This window comes from Mixophyes fleayi, chromosome 3 (assembly GCF_038048845.1).
Source record: "Mixophyes fleayi isolate aMixFle1 chromosome 3, aMixFle1.hap1, whole genome shotgun sequence".
NCBI classification, from domain to species: Eukaryota; Metazoa; Chordata; class Amphibia; order Anura; family Limnodynastidae; genus Mixophyes; species Mixophyes fleayi.
The window spans coordinates 157,647,429-157,673,973 of record NC_134404.1 but is presented as its reverse complement, the minus strand read 5'-3'; the positions used below and the strand labels follow the sequence as shown (position 1 = coordinate 157,673,973).

The following is a 26,545-nucleotide window of genomic DNA, read 5'->3' as shown; positions in this document are numbered from 1 at the left end:
GAATTTGCAGGCAGGTAGCTTTACAATTCCCTTTGTCCAATTGCTTAATGGTCCTACAATACTCTGTGCAAGTTATTGCAAAAACTTGTCATAGCCCAGATAGAAAATGTAATGGAAAATGCAGATAGGTGAAGCACTGGGAATTCAGTAATCTGTGGCTGCTTTTAAATGCTACTGTTTTAGTAATTTATTTCCCAAGAATGAGGAGGTGGTTAGAAAAATCTTGGCACACATTCATTTTTTTACAACCTTAGGGCACAAATGTAAAAAGCAAACACAGACTACACTTTAGTTGTTAATATATTAAGTCAGGCTTGATGTTGATTGCTGAGATGAAATGAGAGGTAAAATACTTTCTCTTTTTTTCCATTGCTGTAGGCAGAATTGAGAGTAACCCAGCTCATGGAGCTTAAAAATGTGCCATCTGATTACAACACAGATGTTAATTATTTTACCTTTCAGTGCTGAAGTTGAGAGCCAAACCCTTGCAACAGCAATCTACTAATTACAGTACTCTCTCCTTATACTGTCTGATCGAAACGTCTGCCAAAAATGGCATTATAGCAAAATGTGGATTTACATTGTGGGTGGTGATATAGAAAGGCTGCTTATACAACAAGAGCAGTAAGTGGTTGTGTTTAGAGGATACAGAAAGGCAAACAAGTATAGTGCATTTAATTTGTTTATTGTATTTACTATGCATTGCTGAACATTACACTAAATGCGTTTTGGGGTTTAGAAGACTGAGATATAAATCTAATTCTGAAAATATTGATAATGATCGATACCCTGATGGACCCAAAGCTGGAGTTGGCCAAACCAGTGTTTCTTTACTTTAAACCACAGAGGTATCTGTCTATGTTCCATCAGAGATTTCTCTAGCTTAGCCACTTATGAGAATTGGAGTGAAGTACCTCTATTATCTACGCTTTAACTTTTTATTTTGTGAACTATAAAAGAGTACTCAGTGTTCCAGTTGTATTTCAGGACTGATTAGAAACGGTTGTGTAGTGTCATATTCCAAACCACTGTTTGGACTGGCACACCATGGTAAGGGGATATCCCTGGTGGGCCCCTCCAGGGCTTACCCTGTACAGAAGTGGTCACACCACATGGCACATGGGAAGCAGAACACATACAGGGAGATACGGAAATACTACAGTAGTATTTTTGTCCCAGCTGTGGTATTACTAGACACAGGGGAAAAGAATGACTGATACCGTGGTAAGCTTAAGGCAATTAAACTGAGGCTTTTGAGGATAAACCACTGCACAGCTATTCAAAATATATATGAATGGCTGGAGCTGGAATTAAAAGCAGAATTTTTCCCAAGGCATCTTACAATAATTCATATTGTTCATCTATTCATGTAATAAATCAATATTACTCGAGTAACCTGTTTCTTGTTAGTTTCCAATAAAACCTGTTGCAGCATGAGGTTGTGTGCGTAGAGAACAAAGTGACACCATTGTCCCTATAGCAGTGCTAAGTAATCTAACAGATGCTCTTTTCTACACTGGGCTGGCTTCCCAGATATCACTATCACATCTTTAAATTGGGAATTGTGAAAAAGAAAATTACCATTGGAAATGAATAGCAGTATATTTTACCTACAATATACTAATCCAACTCACAGGGCTTTTATAGTACTGGTTTAAAGTTGTGGTTTCTCACCCTTCTATCGATTGCTGATAGTAGTTTTATAGCTCACTCAACTATTCATGATTGAATCCCCCATTGGGGCAGTAACTGGAATTTATATCTATGCTATTGCTGCAATTGCATGCATTTATGTAAATAAATCTCCAAGGCAGTTCAACATTACTTAGCTGCCCTGGCATATGGACCCGAAATGGTAATAGTTAATTTAATTCGTGTATATGGACAATGGAAATGAAAGCCCATATTTAAAAAATAAAAATTGTTGAAGTATATAAAAAAAATAAAAAACACACATAAAAACCTTATATATAGTGTATAACTTATATATAATGTTGTCTTTCTAACACAAATTACTATACACTCTTATATTAATTTTACTATTTAAATAAATAAGTATTAACCATTACTTTATAAAAAAAAATGCTTTATTCTAAGATGGTGCTACCAGAACAGATATTCCTGAGGTACAAGAAGTACTTGTTAGATTGGTTCCTCCATAGGCATCCTAATGCAGATGGTTTTGTCATTGGTTATCTCCAATAGTAACCCATTTATATATAGAGTGATGCGATAACAGACCCAAACACCTTCATAAGCACCTGTTTTCGCCGGCAATAGGACTCTACAGTCTTTGATAAGTAGTGGCCACAGAATTACTTTAAACAAGTAGGGCCAGACAAAATTGCCTGTATACATGTGTTCCCAAGTACAACTGCTTTACTCACAGAATATGTGTACAGTACTTTGGTGTTGCCTAAAATGTGCAAAAATTTCCTTGATGGAAGCAACTGGTCTGGGAAGGTATTATGGACTTGATGCTGAGTTGGATACATGGTGGTTGTAATTTATATTAAAAAAAGCCACACATAAAAATAGCGCATTTAAGCCCATTTGCTGAGTCACAGACATCTCAACATGTGTCCAGCTCTGCACCTGTAATATATACACCAGATTTACCCTAGGATTACATCAAGCATAAATACACCCACATATGTGTACAACAATCAGGTTATAAACACAAGTAAAGTTTGTTAACATTTGTTTTGCTAGTGAAAAGCACATTCTCTGTTAGGAGTTATATAATACAACAGATATAATATTCCTTCTTGCATAAGAATGAAAGTAGCAAAAAATGTATTTTTAAACTACATTGGGGAAGCACGGTGGCTCAGTGGCTAGCACTGCTGCCTCACAGGGCTGGGGTCATGAGTGGGATTTCTGATCATGGCCTTATCTGTGTGGAGCTTGTATGTTCTCCCGTGTTTGTGTGGGTTTTCTCCAGGTGTTCCGGTTTCCTCCCACACTCAAAAACATACTAGTAGGTTAATTGGCTGCTATCAATTGTCTCTCTCTCTCTCTCTCTGTCTGTATGTTAGGGAATGTAGACTGCAAGCTCTAATGGGGCAGGGACTGATGTGAGTGAGTTCTCTGTACAGCACTGTGGAATTAGTGGTGCTGTATAATATAGCTGATGATGAGGATGATAATGATGATGATGATGATGAAACTCCTATAGTATGTGAACCTGTCAGTTTCAGAAGAGAAAACGCAATCAGCCAATCAGAAGCGCTGTGCAGCAACTAATATCATCAGCGTGTATTACTTATATTAGAGCTGTAGAGCAGACACTTGTTTTTACAACAGTCGCAGTGGGAGTGTCTTGATAAAAATTCCTGGTAATCTTTTACAATTTTAGAAGGCTATTAGTACAAGAAATATTATACTGTATCTATGTAAGTAATATACCAAACATCCATAGTAATGTTCACTGTTACAGAAGAGACATGGAATAATATGGCCTGTGTGCTTAATAATTATTTTATAAAATGACCTAATTTATGTGCTAGAGGGGTAATATGGAGGAAGTATTTAATTTCTCTTACTTTATATTATTTATGCTGTTTCCTTGGAAACACTAAACTGTTTAAGAAATCAGCTTCCTCCTACAGACAGAATTGAATGAAATTGACATTTCTTCACAATGAAGCCCTTGGCATCTCACAGGAAGTATATGTCATGTTTACTGAGCGTTTCACTTTCCCTGAAACGACTACAAGAGTTTCTTTGTGTATCTAGGATATTTAGTGCTGAATCATACTTTTCTTAAAACATGTAGCCAATGTCTGTGTTCTTGACATTTCAAAGTGACTTCATAGTTACAAGTATTTTGTTCAAATTTGTCTGGGTTACAATACACTGATTCAGGAAATAATAACAATCATAAATGTGCTTGTTTACTCTGCATAGTGACTTCTATTATCTTTTACCTTTCTATCCATTGATTACTTAAAGAGCACTTTCCAGCTCCCCACAGACCTTGTCTATAGTCCCAAGGTAGTCACACACAACCTGTGGGTCTTATGCTTCCAGATTGGCTTCTAGATTATGAAAGCTGTAGAACCACATGGGAGAAACACACTCTAGTGACTCCTCCCCCTAACCAGAGCTCTGGTGGCTGCTACATGCAGACGTTCCCCAGGGCCCTGCCTGTTCTGTAATACATTTAATTGTAATACAGTGGGTGAAGTGGAGGGGAAATACGGGGGTACGCCATAGCAGCACTTCTCCTACTGCCTTCATTGTCAAATTCCATCGACTTATTTTTTCCATACCACCACTTCTAAGTTTCCACTTCGACCATTAAATACATGTAATACATTTAATTTCTAAACCAACTTTAAATTGCAGTGGGGATAGTAGAGACGGTGATGGGTGTTGACCAGGAGGACAAATAACAAGTTGCAATCTTGGAATAGTACGCACTTATAATCATCATTAGTATGGATCTTAGACCGGGGGAAAGAAGCCGCAGCACATATGTCTATTGGAGGCATATCTGTGGCTACTTCCCTCCCAGCATAGTAAGTAAGGAGCGTTAACAGACCCTTACTCCACTATGCCAATGCTGCCTGCCCACTACTATCCCCCCCCCCCCATTCCAGTGTAGAGAGGTGCACGGCAGAGGTATGTCTAAGTCTGGGAGCAGATTGAGACATAAGTTTATCTACTGCACTACTGCACATATGCAGTTGTAAAAATTCATAGAAACATAGAATTTGAAGGCAGATAAGGACCACTTGGCCCATCTAGTCTGTCTATTTAATCACTTTTTGCAACATAAGTCTAATTCTTCATGACCCCCTGTGTATATCATTTTGTCATTCTTGTTTTTGTGAGACACTAAAGGGCAGCAAATGGACATGAAATCTATACCATCATGAACTTAGAGAAATCACTACTTTGTCTAAGGAAATACAATAAATGGATCTGTGCAAATTATGCACATGTACAAGTAAACCAGTATATTAGAAAGGGAAATTCAGATAGTTGTCACGAAATAAAAGCAACCTCAGCAAGAGTTACATATGAGACGTACATGGTGGCCCCACGCTGGCATGTAATGGGAGTGTAGTGGTTTGTCAGACCCATGAACTTGCTCAAGGGTATGTATGAACCCATAACAATATGTGTTCTGGAGAAATTAGTAACAATAGGCATAGCTGTGCATGTATTGAAGCACTGCACTGTATGTCAAGGCCTTATGTCTGAAAAAACACATTTTTAAAAATATAGGTGAGGTTTGACCCATCCCAGCGAGCAGGGCCTTCTTACCTCTTTGTGTCTATATTGCCCAGTTTTGTTTATTACTATGTTTGTCCCGAAATTATAAAGCGCTACGGAATTTGCAGGCGCCATATGAATAAATGATGATGATGATAATGTATGTTTGGCCCATTGAATTTAGTTTGGGAACCAGAGTGTAGCAAATTTGTGTCTCTATATTCCTCTTAACTAGTGATCACATTAAATGCTTGAGGTCAGAGTATATATCTGTAATTCAATTACAATAGGTGATTGTTAGGCAGTTTGTCAGTTTTATGACCTGTTACACTGTTCCTAGAATAGCTCAACATCTGGGTCATTTTCTGGTAAAATGATTGTGTGAGAACAGTATATTACGTTTCACTGAGAAAAGACAAAGGAACCATTTACTGCTGTCTTTGGACATATACAACATACATTTTCAATTACGCTGATTCAGACATTTAGTTCAAAATCCAGAAAATGCTGAACCTATTTGTCATCCTCTATGAAGAAAAATGTTATTGAAAACCTTGGTCAGAGACCTTTTTTTCTTAACAACTTTATTTGTCAGACAAGCTTCAAGACTGGTAGATGTAAAAAAAAATATATTAGGTCATACATTAAAGTGGGCCGATTAGCATGTTCAAAATAGGTAATACATGTAAATCTGCCGACATCTGCATGTTTACTTTTTTAATGACATACTTTAGTTTTGTCTATAATCTCCATGCTTTGTTGGCATCTTCCAGATATCAGCATTACAATTACAAATTTTCTGTACTTTATGGGTTAAATAAGTATAATAGGACAACAGCAACAGCAATGTTTTTTTGTAAGAGTCACCTTTTTGTTTCAACGTAATTATCTTTATGGTATAGTGGACCTGCAAACTTGGTTGGGGTATCTGCTAACAATGTTCCTCTATTTGTGATGCATTCATTGGTAAATAGCTTAAGAAATCATTATTGCATACATCATACCTAGTTAACTTTATATACTGTACTTCAAACTATAGTTTCTTTTTCAAATATATACAGCCCACATAACTTTACACTTCATTATATACAGAATTTTACAGGGACATTTCCCTGTCGAATTAACTTTACAGTTCAGCTATTGTTTTGCCTGAGACCAAGTGGCCAGGGTGACAAGATATCAAAGGGTGCAGGGTCATGAGAAGCTGGCGAAGGGGTATAGGGTCATGAGAAGCTGACATTGAGATACAGGGTCACGAGGAGCTGACACTGAGTTCCAGAGTCGCGACAAGACCACTTTGTGATACAGGGTCACAAGAAGCTGACACTAGGGTACAGGGTTACAAGAAGCTGGCTCTGGGATACAGGGTCACATAAAGCTGACACTGGGATAGAGGGTGTAATGAAACAAGTTTGATATCACCTTAAGCAGCCTATCCCTTGTTTCTCACAAAATGTGGAACAACATGTACTTTTTATAGCCCTGGTAATGTTCCCCAGCTCACCAGAGAGCAAATGCAGTGTCCAATTACATGTGACTAAGGGGACATTGTAGCCATGCCTATATAGGAGATTTTTTCATTCTATGTTGCCCATTGTAAATATGTGTTTGTGGTTATTGCAGTGATGCTTTAATGCATGGTTCTCAATTTGAAGCCAGTTGAGTTAAGGGTAAAGATATGATGGGGTCCAGTTCCAGGATACAGGTGAGGGTGTTGCAGCTGCATTCATTCTCCCCCTCCTTTCTCTACAGGTTAATACTGGGAGTGTCATTTAATCATCTTGGCCTTGCCCCTTAATTAACCTGAATATGTCCCCATTGTCTCAGTTTGTAATCCATCAATCTCCTTGGAGTCATTCCAGCAATGGACCAAGGGATGTTTTGAGATGAGAAGGGACAACCCTGTAATAGCCCCTTTTGACAGACAACCAGTCTCAGAGGATCCAACTATCTATGGCCATCCCTGACCCAGCCCCTGGAGCATGGGGAAACTCCAGGGTATAGAGGATAGAATGACACATGGGAGGGTGTGTTTTTTTTATTTGATATGGGAAGAACTCAGGCATTGTGGTCTAGGCTTCTGCTGGACTGAGCATCCTGCTAGTTCATCTGCAGCTCAGAAGAACTCCATGAGTCTTGGATTCTGCAAATCAGGCGATCCAGGTGACTGAAGCTCCTTAAACTAGTGGGCTAAGGTACAGATAATGTGGTGAACTTGCCTGGCATTTATTTACTGTTTCTATATAGTATTCTAGTGTTGTTTTATTACAATAACTATATTGTTGTACTTTTATAGCTGCATTTGTCTGAGTGACTATAAGAACCCTGGAAGCTACTGAGTAGGTTTCCCTGGTATAGTAAGGCACCCCTGGGTGGCCAACCAGAGTCAAGTGGGTATAATTAGGCCAGATAAACCCAGTATCTTCGCAGAGGGTCACAAGAAGCTGACAGTAGCATACAGGGTCATAAAAAAAGCTGACACTGGGATTCTCCAGCAATTTTATGAGTGTTATTTCTATACCATTTCTCTAAAAATTGTCTGTCAATCATAAGCATACACAGAAAGGGAGACAAATTGTTAATATGTCCTCTTACTTCTCCCCTTCACTTCAACATGTCCACTTGACTCTGCTCCTTCCCACCTCCTCCACCCTATCTCCTATGATGTTTGTAAGCACCTAAGCAACCTCAAACAGCTTTTACCTCCATACTGGCATCTTCTCTTCCGCCTTCAAAAATGTGCTCATCACTCCCATTGTCAAGAATCCATTTTTCCTCCCCTCCTCTTTCTCCAGCTACTACACCATATACCTACTCTCGCACCTTTCCACACTTCTGGAATAGCTAGTCTAAGGCAATTTAACATACTTTCTCACTATTTGCTATTTCTGCTTGGCCGTTTATAATTAGGTTTCTGCCTTCTCAACTCCAGGAGACCAAGGAGACAAATAATCTCCTCTTGGCGAAAATGAAGGTTCACTTCTTCCCAAACTTGCTCCATGACCTCTTTGATATTTTTAAAACAGTTGACCACCATTGGCCTTCACAGCACCATTCTTTCCTGACTTACCTCCTACCTCCTTGATCGCTCCTTCATTGTCTCTTCTTCAGGTATTTCTTGCTGCTCTCCTCTTATTTTATCAGTCAGGGTCAACCAAGGCCCTGTTCTTGGCCCATTGCTTTTCTACCTTTAGACCTTGTCTCTTGGTTAACTCATTCTCTGCTTCAGCCTCCAGTGTCGCCTCTATGCCGATGACACTCTAATTTACCTTTCCTCCCTTGATCGCTATCCTTCTCTCTTCTCCCACTTGTCTGCCATCTCCATTTGCTATCACCATTTGGATGTCTGAACACTACCTCAAGTTCCAAATATCCTAAACTGAGCTTGTCATTTTTCCACCGCCCAATGTCTCATCCCCTCCTCCCATTTCACTCTGCCTAGGAGTCCTCATTGACTCTGCCCTCAACTTCACCTCCCACATCAGTCCCTCACGCAATCCTGTCACCTTCAACTTCGCAACATTGCCATGGTTTGCCCTTTGCTCTTCCTTGATGTCACTAAGACCATTGTCCATGCTCATTGTCATCTACCACTTTGATTATTGCAATATCGTCCTATCTGTAATGCCTGAGAGGCAACTGTCCCCGATGCAGCCTGTCCTGAATGTGGCATCACATCTATTCTTCCTCTACCAACATTCCTCTTCTGCTGTTCCTCTTTGCAAAGGCTTCCATTGGTTCTCCATTCAATCCAAAATACAATTCCATCTGCTATATCTCCAACCTTGTCAAGAAACACTACATGCATGCATACTCCATTCGCCTCTCCACCTCACACTCCCAACTGCAGGACTTTGCTTGTGCTTTTCCCCACCTTTGGAGCTCCCTTCCCTGCCTGACTAGACTCTCCCCCAACTTCCAATCTTTCAAATGCTCCTCAAAACTCACCTCTTCACACTTGCCTACCTGTCCTATCCTAAGACATCTCCTTCCTCATGCTCCACCTACCGATTTTACTTGCTCCCCGCCATTGTCTCTGTTTATTTCCTCGCTCCCCTGTTGGCTCTCACAAGTAGGGCCCTTTCTACATTCTGTCTCCTGTCCTTACTTCCTTGTCCTCTTGTAAATGTTTATTTATGTTCTAAGTGTTGTCTTCTGCTATTGTAAAAGAAAAACTGTTAAATGGAACATGTTAGTAAAAATCCATTGCGCCAGACAACATTGAAGATCAGATTCTCAGTGTAGTCTGTCAGGGTGATGTTTTAGCTTAGAGGAATCATGCTGTATTTATTACAAAATATCAATGATGTATTGAAATCAACAATTCATAGAAAACTCAAGCAGTTAAACAATGAAGTGATGTATTCTAAGTCCAATAAAAAGGAGCCAGTCTCATCCTGTTGGTATGTATGTGATGATCAACAGATAACTCATAGCAGATAGCTTTTTCTATTCAGTATCAATTATTTGACCATATACATCATTACTGTTATACCGTCAATCCATTGGCTGAGGACTTTGTGTTTCTTTTTATCAAAGTACCAAGTATTGCTTGTCCTGTCATTCATTATAAATATTCAAACAATTCTACATAGCTAAATTCACACAAACTAGATTGGTACTCAGCATACTGCAACTGCAAACACTTTGTTGCAAAACGGTACTGCGTTAAGTTTGTGTCATATAATTCTATTGCACATTTTCTATTAATGGTTTGTCCATTTACTCCCTCCAAAACTACAATTGTGTTAGGATACTGTCAATGCACTTTGATGGACAGAAATGGTTACAATAGCTTTGCTGAAATTCTGCCATGCAAACATGTCAAATTCACATTACAACTGATGAAACCTGTACATTTCAACAGATCTTAGTTACAAGAGACCTTTCATACATTTACTTAAGAAATGTATATATTTCTATTTCCTATGTCACGCACGACCACATGTTCTTGGTTTTCCGGGTCACTTGGCATGGTTATTTTTTTTTAAATGTGTGGATTAAGGGAGTCAACTGGGGTGAATATATGTCATTAAATATTTCATCCTAAACATGCACATAACTTGGATTCCGCCTTAGTTATCTGAAAATTAATAGTTGCCAATAGTCTCTAATGCCCAGACATTTATCCCTGGATGTTTTATTCCTGATGATGTCACTATTTATTGATGAAGTACCACTCTACCTGTTGTCTATTCTGTGTTCATTATTCAGTACCTATTATTATGTGAGTTATTTCTCTGTACAGCGCTGCGGAATTAGTGGCGCTATATAAATAAATGGTAATAATGGTAATAATAATAACTCTTAGGCTATAGTCTGCTTGAAGCATTTTTTAGTTAGTTATGTTTTAAGCACATGATTTAAAAATGAGCATCCATGTCCTCATTAAACAAATACTTTATGACTTATGAAAGGCTTGACCACACTATACCATATGCTTATAAAGCAAAGGCTCAATAGTAGATGCAGTACAACCTAGGAAATGGTCAATTCTGAAAATATTGGTAGCTAAATATAGCCACTGTTGAAACAAATATATATATTTTATTACAGAACGCGGGTCACCCCGTAATTTAGTGACCAAGGACATTACAGACACTACAATTGGAGCGTCTTGGACAGCAGCGCCTGGAATGGTGCGTGGCTATAGAATTGCATGGAAATCACTATTTGATGATGAGTCTGGAGAAAAGACTGTGCCTGGCGATGTAACAAACACAGTGCTGGAAGATCTTAACCCAGAGACAAAGTATAAAATCTCAGTTTTTGCTGATTATAAAAGTGGTGAAGGAGAACCTGTTGAAGGAGAAGCAACTACTGAAGGTAACATTGTATATTTTATACACTTGTATCCTCACCTTTTTGCACATTCCGCATACTACTGAAATAATTTATTTAAACTATCATCTAACAGCCATGCTTTTACAGGTTCATACTTCACAATGTTCTGTTGCTTCATGGCAGGCAATTACACCATGTATAGAGAGCACCATTCCATAAATAATCTAAATGAATCAGTAACTTATGTTGACGTTTGACTGGACTGCTCTATCCTTTTAGACAGGAAATAACATTAAATAATCATGTCTGTCTTGAGCAAGTGCTTCAAGACTGATAGCCAGTAGTGGAGAGTGTATGGAAACATTAATAATAGTATATTTTATTGTTTCATGCTTTGTTCAAACTGTTGCATTGCAAAGCTTCAAAATCATTCTACTACATCCAGATAATAGTTACCTCGATAACACCTACCATAGGCAAACCAAGGGGTGTTTCCTAGTGCCTGGAAACCCCCCTCCAAGCCTAGGGCACTGTATAATTGAGGTGGCTGGACCCTGCCACCACTTCACACAGCTCTGCTCGAAAAGAGAGAGCTGCATGCACCTAACAATAGTGTAGATAGCATTGCCCATGTATATTATGGGGATAGGGAGAATAGGAGAGCAGTCAAGCACTCTGTAAAATTATAGCCACACCCCCATGCATGCTGGTCACGCCCACTGGCGGCGTGGTGTGGAAACCCCCCTTTGCAAATCCTGCGTTTTGCCCCTGCCTACTAAAAAGTATGGTTCTTTCCAAACTTTTGCCAATATGTTTTACTGAGTATTTTTATCATATAGAGTACAATAAGTACATATAAAAATGATAATTATATTGTAGGTATGTTTGTGCTGGAAACAAGTGCACATTAAACCATCAACACAACTGACAATGATTTGTGTGATTAGTTGTATAACGAGTACTGTTCCATATCTCCAGTGATTTGCTGCAAGCTATTTTGCTTCTTCTGAGCTTTACAGAGAAAGTAGTAGATGAGGACATTCATCAAATGTTGATGTTATCAAAAGGTAGATAAAAAATAATTTCAGTGTATATTATTTTGTGGAGCTGATTGAGAGTGCGTGCATGTTTTTTTATGATTTATCTACCCCATATGTTAACGTAGCCTGGCATGATTGTTATCTGGAACTTAAATATTTTCTTTTGACAGATATATATCACCAGAAAAAAGAAATATTAATATATATTAATGGTATTTCCCCAGCAGATGTTATCACTATATTATTTTGCTACACTGCAGAATAGATAAACCAAAGCATTTACATTTCTTCATTTATCTTAAAATGTAGATACTAGTTAATGGCTATTAGTCTAAGAGATATGGCATAGTTAATTGACATTTGGAACTAAACCTAAAACAAAACTTGTAATATATTATTTTAAATGATTAATTTAATTCTCTCTTGGTTCAGTACTCATCAGGCGTACACCAATCATACAAATGTGTATACTCATGTCCAACTGTCCAACTATAACGTATGAATGCAGCCTAATAGCATTGTTAATAAATGAGAAATATGCATTTTTCATATATTTCTTACCACTTTAAATTTAAACTGGAAATCCTCTTTCGTGCAATAGTCCAAATGGAAATGACAAATAATGAATGAGAATAGACAGCCACTACTATAATATAGTTACAATACAAATGAATTAAGTGTCAGCTGGAGGGTTCAAGCAGGCAATCAGAAGCAACTAGATAGCGTTGCTTATGGTCATTATCAAAATCATGACTTATCTTAACACCAACTTTCCAGTACCAGCAAGATATATACTTCGAAAGATATATGGAAATAGACTTATATGTAGATAGGCTTATTTTTACAACCATTATTGGGAGGTTTATAGTTTTAGTATTTAGACTTGTATGTCCCACACAGGAGGAAGACAATTTTGTAAATGGAGAACCTCAGTTCTTTTGGAATTCTGTCCATGCTTAGCGTGTGCCGTGAGAAATGGCTTAGCATTAACATATGGTCAGAGTTTAATGGCAGGATCACTGCAGCTGTTGAAATTGCATCACCTTGGCCATACTTTTAAACTTGAGCGTGTTACGCTTCTACACTTATATATAGATGGGCTTCATTTTCTTTACATAAAATCTCAAGAATTTCAGGAAATTCTCTAAGAGACATCTGTTGGAAGTTTTTCCCCAGCATTTTTTTTTATCATTTTCCAAAACATGTGGGAAACATGTCTCCCACATGCTACATTTATTTCCTGGTGCTGGAGGCTTATTCCACATTTCCTTCTGTTGTTTACTAATACTTGCACCAAAAAGATGATGTGGTAATATTAAGTAATTTAGGTAGAAAATGCATAGTACTAAACTGTGAAATTCCCTTAGGCTTCTGAACGAAGTGATCTCTGAATGACGTATGTACAGTGCCTATGATCAGATAGCATACTGCGTGATGTGCGATATGGGATAGCTATATAAGTGCCCTGCAGCTATAGTAACTACATTACTAATTTATATGGAATTTAATTTATGCTAAATAGCCTGAATTGCTAATGTATAAAGAAATATAATATATCTATGTTTTCTCAGCCATGCCCAAGTGAGCAAATCCATTTGTTGAGTTGTTCTGATGGTTAAGAACACACATTGCACTTTGTGGTATGTGATGTCAATGCGTGTGTTTTTGAGTATTGCAACTCACATCAAAGCAATGCATACTTCTACATTTTGACATTGAACCTTTTGCATGTTTCCCCTAATGAAATGCTTATTTGACCCTCCTTAGATATTCAGTTTTACTTCAATAGTCATATCCATCAAATTTATATTTTTATTCATTTTGATTTCGCTATCTATAATTGGGTTAGTTTTCTCTTATGTACCTAGGGGTCTATTTATTAAAGTCATACAGTGTCCATCAATAAGCATTGCTACAATTAGCAGGGATTCATATTGAAATACCGCTGAAATTTACCATGTCGGGGCTGCTCTAGGAGTCCCCCCTCTTCCATCAACTGTTTTTGCTATTTAATGGCAGTCTAGCATTGTCAATGAATGGAGGAAGTGCTATGCTCATATGCATAGCACTTCACAGGTAAGGGATCCTGCGAAGCTGGAGCAGCTTCAGTTAGATGCCATAGAGAATGACATGGCGTTACCTTGCTGCGAAAATCAAAGCTTCTCAAAGCTTAATGAGTTGGAGAATTTTGCAGACCTCATATTATTATGAAAAACATTAACTGGGTTATGGCAGTAGAAATCTCATGCACAAAACCCTTCATAAATTATGCGATGGCCATTTTATGGTTGATTGGATGTTAATAAATAGACCCCTGAGAATGAGGAAATATTATCCCACTGGATGTAGTAAGACTACCTCGACCTAAACCTGACATATCATGCAAATGCAGCTTATTTACATTTCTGGCATACAGACTGAAATCCTGTTTTAGCCATTTAGGTATGTAGATAGTCACAAAGCTGCTTCTACACACAGTTATAGGAACACCGCTATCTGCTCTGATTTCTCTGTAATTTACAGTAACATATTGCTACCTTGGTAAAACCAGCTGCAGTTTGTAAAGCACTGAGTCACTCTTATGTTTGCTCTGTGACCCCCCTATGTAAGCTAAGTTTATTGCAAACTAGACAATGGGCTAGATTTACTAAGCTGCGGGTTTGAAAAAGTGGGGATGTTGCCTATAGCAACCAATCAGATTCTAGCTTTCATTTATTTAGTGCTTTCTACAAAATGACAGCTAGAATCTGATTGGTTGCAAAAGGCAACATCCTCACTTTTTCGAACCCGCAGCTTAGTAAATCTAGCCCAATGTCTTGGTTCTGCTATTAGGACCTAAATGTATAATAAAACTTCACCCTATGATAATTCTACTAATTGTACTATGAGCAACACTACAATTCCAAACAAACATGATTATAAAGAGTATAGAAAGTATCTGAGGCAAAAGTTACTGGGACTAATCAACACTAAGACAAGAAGATGATAAAGATCATCACATCACAATATGAAGGTAGTCTGTAAACATGATTGGTCAAGGGGTAAATGTCATGCATTTTGTCATGTACAAGTAAGTTAATAATGCATTGCCCAGCCTCATACCCTGAGAAGTTAACTACACACATTTTATTAGTGTTTTTAATGTTAGAACAATGCAACTGGTCTGATAATAGAAACCATTGTGTTTTCATTCAGTTTTATGTGGTTAAATACATTTGGATGTCTAGGTGAACTTTTAAACAGCGGTAAAAAAAAAAAAAATATGCCAATGGTTAAAAGGTCTTAGCCCATGTCAGCAAGGTAATATATAAAGTTTTCTTTATAGTATTACAGGCAGTTTTTTGCCCATTGGCCCCAAGATATCTGTATAGCACAATAAATTACGTTTAGTTTAAATAATTTAATACATCGGATGTCCTCTTCTTTCTATTTTTATATGTTTGCAACTTTTAGACCGTTTACTATAAAGAAGACACTTGTAATTTACTTATAATTTTGCTTTTTACTTTTTATGTAGTACTGAGTCTAATATTGCATCCCACATTTATTTATTTGGTAAGTTGCTGCAAACGTTAGTATACTTGGTATATCTACGTGAATTTCAGGCTGATATTCAGCAGTATGAATCATTTACCCTCATCAGTTGCTCCAAACACCTCATTACACCACATCACACATTGTTTGAAATTGCATTGCTTAGCCTTTCCCAAGATAATCACAGACTTGTGAATCTAACATTGTATATTGTGCAATGCAAATTAAAGGATTGCAATTAATTTTATTAAAGTACATTCACATACATTTCTTCTTTTTCTGTTGTTTTCAATATCACACGTTTATATTTTCCTTTTATGCTAAAGATAGATAAGGCTCTATGTATAGTCGAGACACTGCCAAAGAGAAAAAAAAAATAGCTCATTACAGAATAGTTTTAAAACATTATTAATAAAACTTTTATTGCCTGGTAATAAATAATAATTGGGAAAAAAGCAAACTATGGTGATCTGCCTTTAATACCTAGAATGGCAACATATTTTTTGGATTACATTCCACAGATTAAGAATTCTTGGTTTAAGCAATGAGATGTTTGATGTTGTTTAAATACTTTATACAATGCACATAATTTTATTATGACAGATATGTAAGCAATCATATCAACTATCATCATATAATACCACAAGCAATCATATCATATGCAAGCATGCAAATATATTTAAATTACTATACCCCAAAATAATATTTCTTTTTATATTGCAAACAGTATCACCGAATGCCAAGATACTCAGGGTCAGTGATGAGACTGAAACTACAATGAAAGTCACATGGCAACCCGCCCCAGGAAATGTGGTAAACTACCGTGCTATATATCGACCACAAGCTGGCGGAAGACAACTCGTTGCTAAATTACCACCTACCGTCACCTCCACTGTATTAAAAAGACTTCAGCCTAAAACCACCTATGACATCACTGTTGTTCCAGTTTACAAGTCAGGGGATGGAAAAGCAAGACAAGGAGAAGGAACAACACGTAAGTTTTTCAAAAAGAAAGGCTATGAATCCATGTTTTGTAAAGATAATGACACATTTTCAAGAGCTTTCTGTTAAGTTATATAGAGTATGCCATATTTTGTTAGTTGCGGGGAGTAGCCAAACTGCTGCTGCTCAGATAGATGCTTTAAATAGATAGGAATAATGTGAATCTATGCAAGTTATCTTTGGTTTATTACCTTTACCATAACAATTGGTTTGTCCTGCAATTGGCAAAACAGTGATTGGTGCTCACCCATCATTTATAGAAATTCATTTGTGTTATTATCTGAGCCCTTGGACAGGAATTGTGGCACACACAGACAGTAGAGGTGGCAGAACCACTCTAGTTTTGATCATTTACATGCTGGACCTTTTTCAGAAAAAACACTGCTGCAGCAGTATTCAGCTTTGGTTAACATTATCCATAATAATACAAATTATATGAATGAGGTTATAATACTAGACTAGATTTTACAATAGATACATAGAGTCCACTGATTCCCAAACTGTGCGCCACGGCTCCCTGGGTTGCTGCGGTGATCTAACAGGGGTGCTGCAGCCAGGGCCGGTGGTAAGCAAGGCGGGGGACTACTTGGTAATTATTTAGTTCCTCCATGCAGCCTTTTTCCCAGGGCTCTGGAGCTAGTCTCACAGACTGACACAATGGAAGGAAGTGTTTCAGGGACATTGCGGCTTCTCATTGGTCCTCCTGCTTTCAGACCCATTCTGCAGCACGGTGTTGTCATATATTTTGTGCAAATGTGTCCAGGTTGTGCAAAGTGCATGGAATTATATAGTTAAAACAGTGTTGTATACAGGGAATGCAAAATTGTGCATTTTCAGATGGGTGGAATACATAATTAAATGTAGACTTGACCTCCTCATTTGAATCCTACATAATATAACAATATTTTTTTATGAGAAGAGATATTTAAACGATACTCATTTTGTAGATAGGGTACATTTATACTCCATGTTTAGAGGGGGTGGGGGTTGTAGTGCCTTTATTCCCGCTGAAACAACTTTCTTTTTAGGTTTTGCTATGTTCTTCTTAGACTGAGGGACCCAGAACTGAATCTCATATTGAAGCTTGTGGTCCAACTAGTGACTTATAAAAATGTAATATCAGGTGTACATTATTTGCATTTATACACATTTTTATACAACCCAAGATTGTATTCACCTTTGCTGTCCCTGCCAGGCACTATGTGCTACTATTCAACTTACTATCAATCAGCATTTCTAAGTCATTTTCCATATTAGTTTTCCCCAATTATAGTTCATTTTAAGTGTAAGTTATTATGGCCTAGGTGCATAATCCTACATTTATCTACATTAAATGTACAAATTAAAAAGTCCATCTGAAGCCTTGAGTTCCATTAACATTAAGCTTTTAGCATGTTCATTCTAGTATCCCTAAACTGAGCTTAGAAAGAACATTGACCATGATAAAATGTATCATATAGTTTCCAAAGAATCTGCATGCAAAATATGATGACTTCCCTTCCCTTGATACATCGTATTAACAAAATCCTCATTTTAGTCTACTGGATAAATGAAGCCAAGTGTGGTGATGTTATTTACTACTGCAGTGCACAGAATATATTACAGTACGAAGAGCCATTTGTTACTTTACAAGTGCTGTACACTACGTGCAATGCTCAACAGTTCTAGCTTTAGATCGTCTGAAACTCAGTTTAATCGTCAACTCCCTTAGGCAATAAAGTGTGCTGTTTGCTATCCATGGAAACAATGATGGCTGATGTGGTATGTTTCAGAATGGAATTGGTGTCTTCGTAGAGAGTAATTGTATACAGTGGTATATAATATAGGTTGAAATTCATACAGTTTAGCTGCCAGTGAACTGTTTGCCAGGAAATTTTATTATCCCCTGTGCAATATAACTGTCCAATTCTGCAATGGAATATTTTATTAAGCTTTGAGTTCACATACATATGCTATAAGTTCCTTAAAACACTGCACAGTAATGTATATCTCACAGTGCTTCTCTTAAGGCCACATAGGTTCGCACTGACCAACCTGCCTGTGTTGTACATAACTTCTACCTCTTGTCGGGTGTAGCTACTGGTCTAACAGACTTACTGCCTTTAGCTACTTTTGGTTAGACTAGTGGATATATTTATAGGGGGGACTCATATATCTGTATATTTGTGTGTTATGTCAGGTTTTGCTGCAATAAAGTATATTCAGCAAATGCATATAATGTATATATGTAAAGGGAATTTACCCATATAACCAAGGCCCATTACAGGGCAGTAACTAGGGCTGTGCGAGAGGGGCAACCGTCCAGGGTGCACAACTGAATTGGGGCACAGTTACACATGTATTTAAGGTTAACTGGGTTTTAGTTCAGGACTAGGCGCATACAGTTCTGGCCTATGAGACAAGAATCATAGTAACCCCATTAGGGGCCCCTAATACTGGCAATGTTATTGCTAGCTCCGCCTACATCCTTTGCTTATCTAGCTATTACACTTGTTGCTGACATTCCCTTTCATCTGTGTAATGGTATGGGTTGCTTAGTAGTATTGCTTCATGCCAAGATCATAAATTAATTTTACAATCACCAATATGTGTTTGGGCTATTTTAGTTTTTCGTTTGATTTTTTTTTTTCCCCTTAGTCTCTCCTTTCAAGGCACCAAGAAATCTGAAGACATCTGACCCAACAAAGTCAACCTTCCGAGTAACCTGGGAACCTGCCCCAGGGGAAGTGAAAGGATACAAAATCACCTTTCATCCAGTGGGAAACGATAGGCAACTAGGAGAAATGATAGTTGGACCTTACGATAATACTGTAGTCTTGGAAGAACTCAGGTAGGTAAAAGATGTGTTGTTGACATTATTATAGCAATACTTCTGAGAAATGATTTCAAAACCATGCACCTAGAGGTCAACTTCTACTCAAATTAAATATTCATATAGCTGTTATACTTTTGATAATCAGTTCGGATAACACATTCATATGGAGTCTTACTCTCTGCCTTTTCCAACTTGTTTCCATATTGCCAAAACAAATGTTGACATGTCTGTGTATCACATTGCCATCTTCTTAATCAGTCATATTTTTCTTTGTAGAACAACTTGACTAATTGGAAACACATAGCCCATGACAAAACACTTCTTTTCTCATTGCAAATAATAAATAAAGTACACAAGGCAGGCATTTCACACAAAAGTTATCTTAAGTGTTTTATTTTTTCCAGCCATGTATCATTCACAAGACCATATCATATTGAAAATTACTATTCAGGAGCTTTAACCATACTTTAGTTTAACCTTTCTCAAGAGAATTGATGTGGGTCCTTGTAGCATGGGATTGACCCCATCATCATCATCGTCATTTATTTATATAGCGCCACTGATTCCGCAGCGCTGTACAGAGAACTCACTCACATCAGTCCTTGCACCATTGGGGCTTACACACACACACACACACACACACACACACACACACACACACACACACAGAACCCATTTGGAATGACATGGTGTGTAACCAGGTGCATGACTTTAACTGCCAAATTATTTTGGAGGGTATTGTCAGTGCTTTAGTGATAATAAATCAGGTTACAGAGGTGGATCACAGATCAGTGGTCAGTCATGACTTACTTTGAAAATTAGTGCCTTCATAGATGCCAGCCCGTCAAGCATGAACTAGCCAACACGATATTCCCAAATGCAAGATTACACAAAAAAACCCCCAAATAAAATATATTCTGGTTTTAAAGACCATTTATACTTTCTATAGACCAATAGTAACTGTCAGGAAATATCATTAGGAGACTACACATTGTGTAACAAATATGTTAAGTCCCTTTTAGACACAAAAAAAGCCATGTGAACCTATAAAATATGACACATACATGTCCCAGATGATTAGAGAATTATCTCTAGGCAATTAATGCTGTAAAATATTAGCATGCAAAATGGCTATATAGGATTATAATTGTGCTAGCAGTACAGTTATGTTTTAAAACGTATTTGACTACCATGTCGTCCGCTATCTATCTATCTATCTATCTATCTATCTATCTATCTATCTATCTATCTATCTATCTATCTATCTATCTATCGTATGGGTAATGAAAAGGCAGCATGTAAAACTATTTTTCTATTGTAGTTCTTATTATTTACATTGATATGTAAGGCACCACACTGCTCCACAGCACAGCAAGGGGGGGACACAAAGCATACAATAACCAGAGCATACCAGGTAGACAAAATAACTGCAGACATGATAAGAAAAGAAAGGTTAGGGAGAGTAAAAATCCTAATAATATCTTGGACCAATGATTATTTTCTTTTTAGGTCATGTGTAAAATCCTCCACCTATCATTTAAAAACATTGTTAGATGGTTCATCCACTTATTGCAATAACTGTTTGTTTGTTTTTTTCTAAACCTACTAATGTTTAGTGAAAAAAGAGCTGAAGTGACATGTTTCATTAAAGTTTAATAATTTGTGTTGTGCAGGGCAAACACATCATACAAAGTCAATGTTTTTGGAATGTTTGATAAAGGAGAGAGTGCACCCTTGGTTGGAGAAGAAATGACAACTCAGTCAGATGCACCTGATGTCTCTATCCGTTCTTCCGGTAATTGTATTTCCTAGATGTGAGACAGTGTATAAAGAGATAAAGGGGTGGGACATACACACACACATATATATATATATATATATATATATATATATATATATATATATATATATATATATACACATATACATATGTACATATGCACTACATGGACAAAATTATTCGAACACTTGACCATTACACAAGACTGTAATGACATTGTATTCAGATACATATACTTTAATATGGAGTTGGTCCCCCATTTGCAGTGATAGCAGCTTCCACTCTTCTTGGAAGGCTTTCCACAAGATGTTGGAGTGTTTCTGTGGGAATTTTGTGCCTATTCATTCTGTAGAGCATTTATGAGGTCAGGCACTGATGTTGGACAAGAAGGCCTGGCTCTCAATCTCCACTCCAGTTCTTCCACACAGAAATCATCAAACCATGTCTTTGTAGTCCTTGCTTTGCGCACTGGGGCACAGTCATGTTGGAATAGAAATGGGTCTTCCCCAAACTATTGCCACAAAAATGGAAGCATAGCATTGTCCAAAATTACTTGGTATGTTGAAGCAATAAGATTGCCTTTTACTGGAGATAAGGGGCCTAGCCCAAACCCTGAAAAGCAGCCCCATACCATTATCCCTCCTCCACCAAACTTCACAGTTGGAAGTCAGGCAGGTAATGTTCTCCTCCCTTCATCCGCAAAACACAGCCTCACCCATCTGACTGCCAAACAGAGAAGCGTGATTCGTCACTACACAGAATACTTTTCCCCTGCTCCACAGTCCAGTGTCACTGTGCTTTATATCACTCTGACGCTTGGGATTGATCTTGATGATGTGAGGCTTGCATGCAGCTGCTTGGCTATAGATACCTATTCCATTAAGCTCACACCGCACAGTTTTCGTGCTTACATTAATGCCAGTGGAAGTTCAGAAATCTTCAGCTATGGAATCAACAGAGCATTGGCGACTTTTACGCACCATGCACCTTAGCAGTCATTGACCCTGCTCTGTGATTTTACCCAGTTTCTGCTTCGTGGCTGAGCTGCTGTTGTTTATAAACGCTTTCACTTTCTAACAATAACACTTACAGTTGACCGTCGAATATCCAGCAGAGGTAAAATTTTGCGCACTGTTTTATTGCAAAGCTGGCATCCTTTCACAATACCATGCTTGAAGTCACTGAGCTCTTCAGAACAACCCATTTTGTATCACAAATGTTTGTAAATAGAGACTGCATAGCTAGGTGCTTGATTTTATACACCTCTGACAACGGGTCTGATTGAAATGACTCAATTCAATAATTAACAGGTGTGGCCAAATAGTTTTGTTCATATAGTGTTTATATAATAAAAATATATGAAATTACTTTTTGCTACATAGAACAGTTCATCCATTTATAGCTTATTCATTAAACTCATCTAGAGTGATTTATCTTTCTGCCTTTATATTCCAGATGATATTCCACATACAAACCATGTAATTCGCATATCATGATACTGCAATCCTGCACACAGGCTTTTAAAAAACGTCATAGAACATTGATGCTTTGTAATAAGCTGTAGAAATAGTTATGTAGCTTTTGGTGCTGTCAGCCATATTATTGAGTGATGTTGCTTCATGGAAGTTATGTTACTTAAGTTGAAGGATTTAACAGTAGCTAAACAGTAAGAATGAATGTAAATGCTGCACCATCTCTTATATCTCTAAATAACTCTATCCTCTTATCATCCTTAGTCATAATTACATTTTATGTTTTTCCCCTTTCATACTGTTTCTATGTAAGGTCCGTCGGGGGGAGGGGATGTCCGAGCACCCGAATGGCCAACAAGGGAAAAGGGCCCCTGTTCTCGTGTGCCGGGCACTCGTTTTGCTGTAAGGGAAAGGGGAAAGATGGGAGGGGCAGCTCCACAAGGTGAGTGCACCATGGAAACAGCCATCGCCGGGCTATACTCACGAACGCGATTCTACGTCGGCGACTCCCTCTATTGCTGTTGCTCCAGGGGTTCCCACTCAATGGGGTATTCCGAAGACCTTGTCTGACAGCCAATGCTTGAAAAACAAGGGAGACCAAGCCACACAGAACAATTCCTTCCCCAAAACCCCAGGTACTCACTCAATCCTGAGGGACCGCTACGGGACGCACCGTACCTTTCTTCTCTGCGACCGGAATCCTACCACTCACACGCCCTCAGTAATCCGGGTCCGCTGGCACTCTGTCACTACACAGGCCTCCACCCGAGGCCCGAGCCCCGGCTGTTAAGCCTGCCTTGCCCTGCGGTTCAGGACTTTAGGTGCCCTTCCGGCCACTCTCAGTAACTTTACCACCTACTATCAAGGGACCAAGTGTCCCCTATGCTACTCAGAGACCTAGCATCCTGCTAGACCTGGGCCGAACACCCAATACCAACTATAAGGGAGTACTGCCCTGCTAACCACCAGGACCTTATGTCCCTCTCACCGCAAGGACCCAATGTCCTTGTTACAACTACAGGGCAGCGGCCCTGCTACTCTGGCAGGAGCCTATCGCTCCCCTTACTCAGAGGCCTGCGCCTCTCTACCCTGAAGGGCCTGGCGCCCTACTAACCTCAAGGGCCTGGCTCCCTACTAACCTCAAGGGCCTGGCGCCCTACTAACCTCAAGGGCCTGGCGCCCTACTAGACTCAAGGGTCTGGCGCCATACTAGACTTCAAGGGCCTTGTGCACTGCTAAACCTCAAATGCCTTGTGCCCTGCTACTACTGCCTATTGGGCCTTGTGCCCAACAACGCCTACAGTGGCCACCCCTAACTGCTGCACAGGCCTAGTGCTCAGGACATGCCCACGGGCCTTATGCCGACCTAAATGAGTATTTTATACTCACCTGCACTGCGCAGGAAACTCCGCTTGCCTCACCTTCTTCGGGTTTTCCAGACTCTCCAGCCGGCGGCGTCTTTTTTCCCCTTCGGCGCTCGTGTCCCCGCTGTCTTCTTGGCGGGGGTGCACCTAGCCCTTACAAGGGCTCCCCGCTGGCAGGCTCTTCTTTGTCTTGACCCTAGCGTCGTCTCTCTTCTCTCCGATGGGCTTCTCTTGTGGCGTCTTCTCCGCTTCTCCCGCCGCTCCAGTGATGTCCATCTCGCTCCGCCCCCGGACTGAACTAAGAACATGGTGGCGCCCAGCGGCTTATCAAGCCGTGGGTGTGCCAACATCATTGGCCATCACCCCAAGCCCTGATTGGCTCGTGACGGCGCCAAAAGTTCAAAAGGCCAGAGGCAAGCCAGGATTGGCTCGCCTCTCCGGCCACTAATTGGTCAGCGCGGGAAGTGAGACCTGATTGGCTCACTTGCTCGCTGCCACCGGGACCTGCAAGAAAAGAGGAGGAATACTCACCGCTGAAACCATGAGTAGCTTTTGTCTTCATTCTTCGCCCTCTTCACGCGCACAGCAGCTGCAGGGCCCCTCTCCACATCTATCCTGAGGAAGGCCAAACAAAACCCTTTGAGAGGCAGGTGCCAGTTTAACCTTGCAGGGGAGAACAAATTCAATCCTGACCTCATAATTGCAGTCATTAATTACCTGTATCAAATAGTATATTTATTACAATGGCAAATCCTACTTACACATCTACACTTATCATGTCTTGTAAGAAAAACCCTTAATGCATGTTTTACTTAGTTGACGTGAATCTGCCATTGCCATATCCTAATAGCCTTTACTGAAAAACTCCCTTCTATGCTTATTTATTGATTTATACCTTAAATATTAGGAGGAGCTCTGCTTCTGTAGGTGCAATCTAAACATTATCTAAACAGAATGTACACTAAATGGATATTTGGCTCTAGTGATAGCAACAACTAATGCTGTTTTTTAACATAATAGTACACCACCTTATCATTGTAACATTCCTTTATTTCACTTTGCAACGTACACATAAATGTAAAAATTTTCCCGTGCAAACCATTTGTTTTTTCAATATATCATAAGGAGTATATAGCAATGTTGTTTACATTACTCTGTGAATCTGTTTAAAAATTGTAACTTATTTCTGTTCTGTTGATAAAGTTTAGGTTTTTATTTTCATGCAGAAGAGAACTGCCTTTTAAACGCTTATATTACACACTCACCAGTACTGGATCAAATTTCTGAAGCCTATAGGAAATCACATTGTTTATCAAGCATTCAATGTATCATGAGTTTACTAAATGAAATGGCTCCTAAACACCCTGCACAAGCTGCCACAGGAACCCTGTGTTCGGGATAAAGAATGCATATTTATTATATTTTGTTTCATATCAATACTGTTATTTGTTGTCTGTTATATTATCAGATGGCAAAGTGCCACTGCTTTGGTAATCTGTATGGACAATGTCTGTGTCATATCTGTGATACTTGCTATCCTTTTTGTTGTTCTATTTCTTACTTTTCTTGGACTGTTCAAATACTTTTATTTGTTATTCTTTCTTAGTGTTTTGTAAGCACGTAATAATATTTGAATGCAATGATTCAATGTAACATGTATGACTACCATTAGGGAGAACATCATAACACCTACAGTATAAAGTTATTTTCTCGTGTAATAATAATTTCACTCCTTTCAAAATATTTTTATTTATTTATCAATACATAGGAAAACTCACGTGCTGTTATTTGTTTGCTTGTTGTTTATCCTTCTCCGTAATTAATGTAACAGGCCTGGAGTGCAAAACTGATGCCGCTGCAGACATAGTTTTGCTGGTAGATGGTTCTTGGAGTATTGGCCGGCCAAATTTCAGGACCGTCAGGAATTTTATCTCACGATTGGTTGAAGTCTTTCAGATTGGCCCAGAAAGAGTTCAGATTGGTAAGTGATTTAAAGTCAGTTGGAATAGTGCTTATTTGGCTAATGATGTTGCTATCTGGAAATTAAATTTTATTTAGATTAATAATGTAAATATACGATAATGACTTTTAGTAGTAAAAGGTAAAAGCTTACAGAACACTGTAAAATATTTATATGCAGCCATCATTGATCTAGATTTACACTTGAGCATGTAGGTTAGCAGAGCAAAATGGGTGCATTTGTGGGGGACCAGAAGTCTGCTTAGGCTATAATGGTGCTGTCACCAAAGTACAGAGAAATGTAGAAAAGAAATGTCATTTTGCAGAGCAGATAATTGTAATGAGATAAAGGGGTGCAGAGAGCACAATTTTGCACAGACTCCGCAAAGCTCTCTTTCCCCATTTCTAAATATAAGATAAAAACTTATTTTCGTCTTCTTTAGTCCTTCATAGTCCAAATGGGGAATATAAAATTTGTTATTTATCCATAATACTCAACAGATAACAAATAATTCCCATTAAAAAACAAATCACCAGTGCAAAACTGATGACAGGAGCCATAACTTCCCAGG

At 38.6% G+C, this 26,545-nt stretch overlaps 1 protein-coding gene across 3 annotated transcripts in view; it reads left to right on the top strand.

Moving 5' to 3' along the window:
* The window catches only part of COL12A1 (collagen type XII alpha 1 chain), a 142,229-nt gene that overhangs the window by 30,394 nt on the left and 85,290 nt on the right, over positions 1-26,545 (top strand). For 2 of the 3 annotated variants that reach the window (XM_075202636.1, XM_075202637.1), the window contains exons 14-18: positions 10,780-11,049; positions 16,309-16,575; positions 19,221-19,413; positions 21,072-21,193; positions 25,846-25,995. In XM_075202636.1, coding sequence (XP_075058737.1) covers positions 10,780-11,049; positions 16,309-16,575; positions 19,221-19,413; positions 21,072-21,193; positions 25,846-25,995 — 1,002 coding nt within the window. The remainder of the gene's footprint in view (positions 1-10,779; positions 11,050-16,308; positions 16,576-19,220; positions 19,414-21,071; positions 21,194-25,845; positions 25,996-26,545) is intronic. The other variant, XM_075202638.1, reaches the window with a different exon arrangement.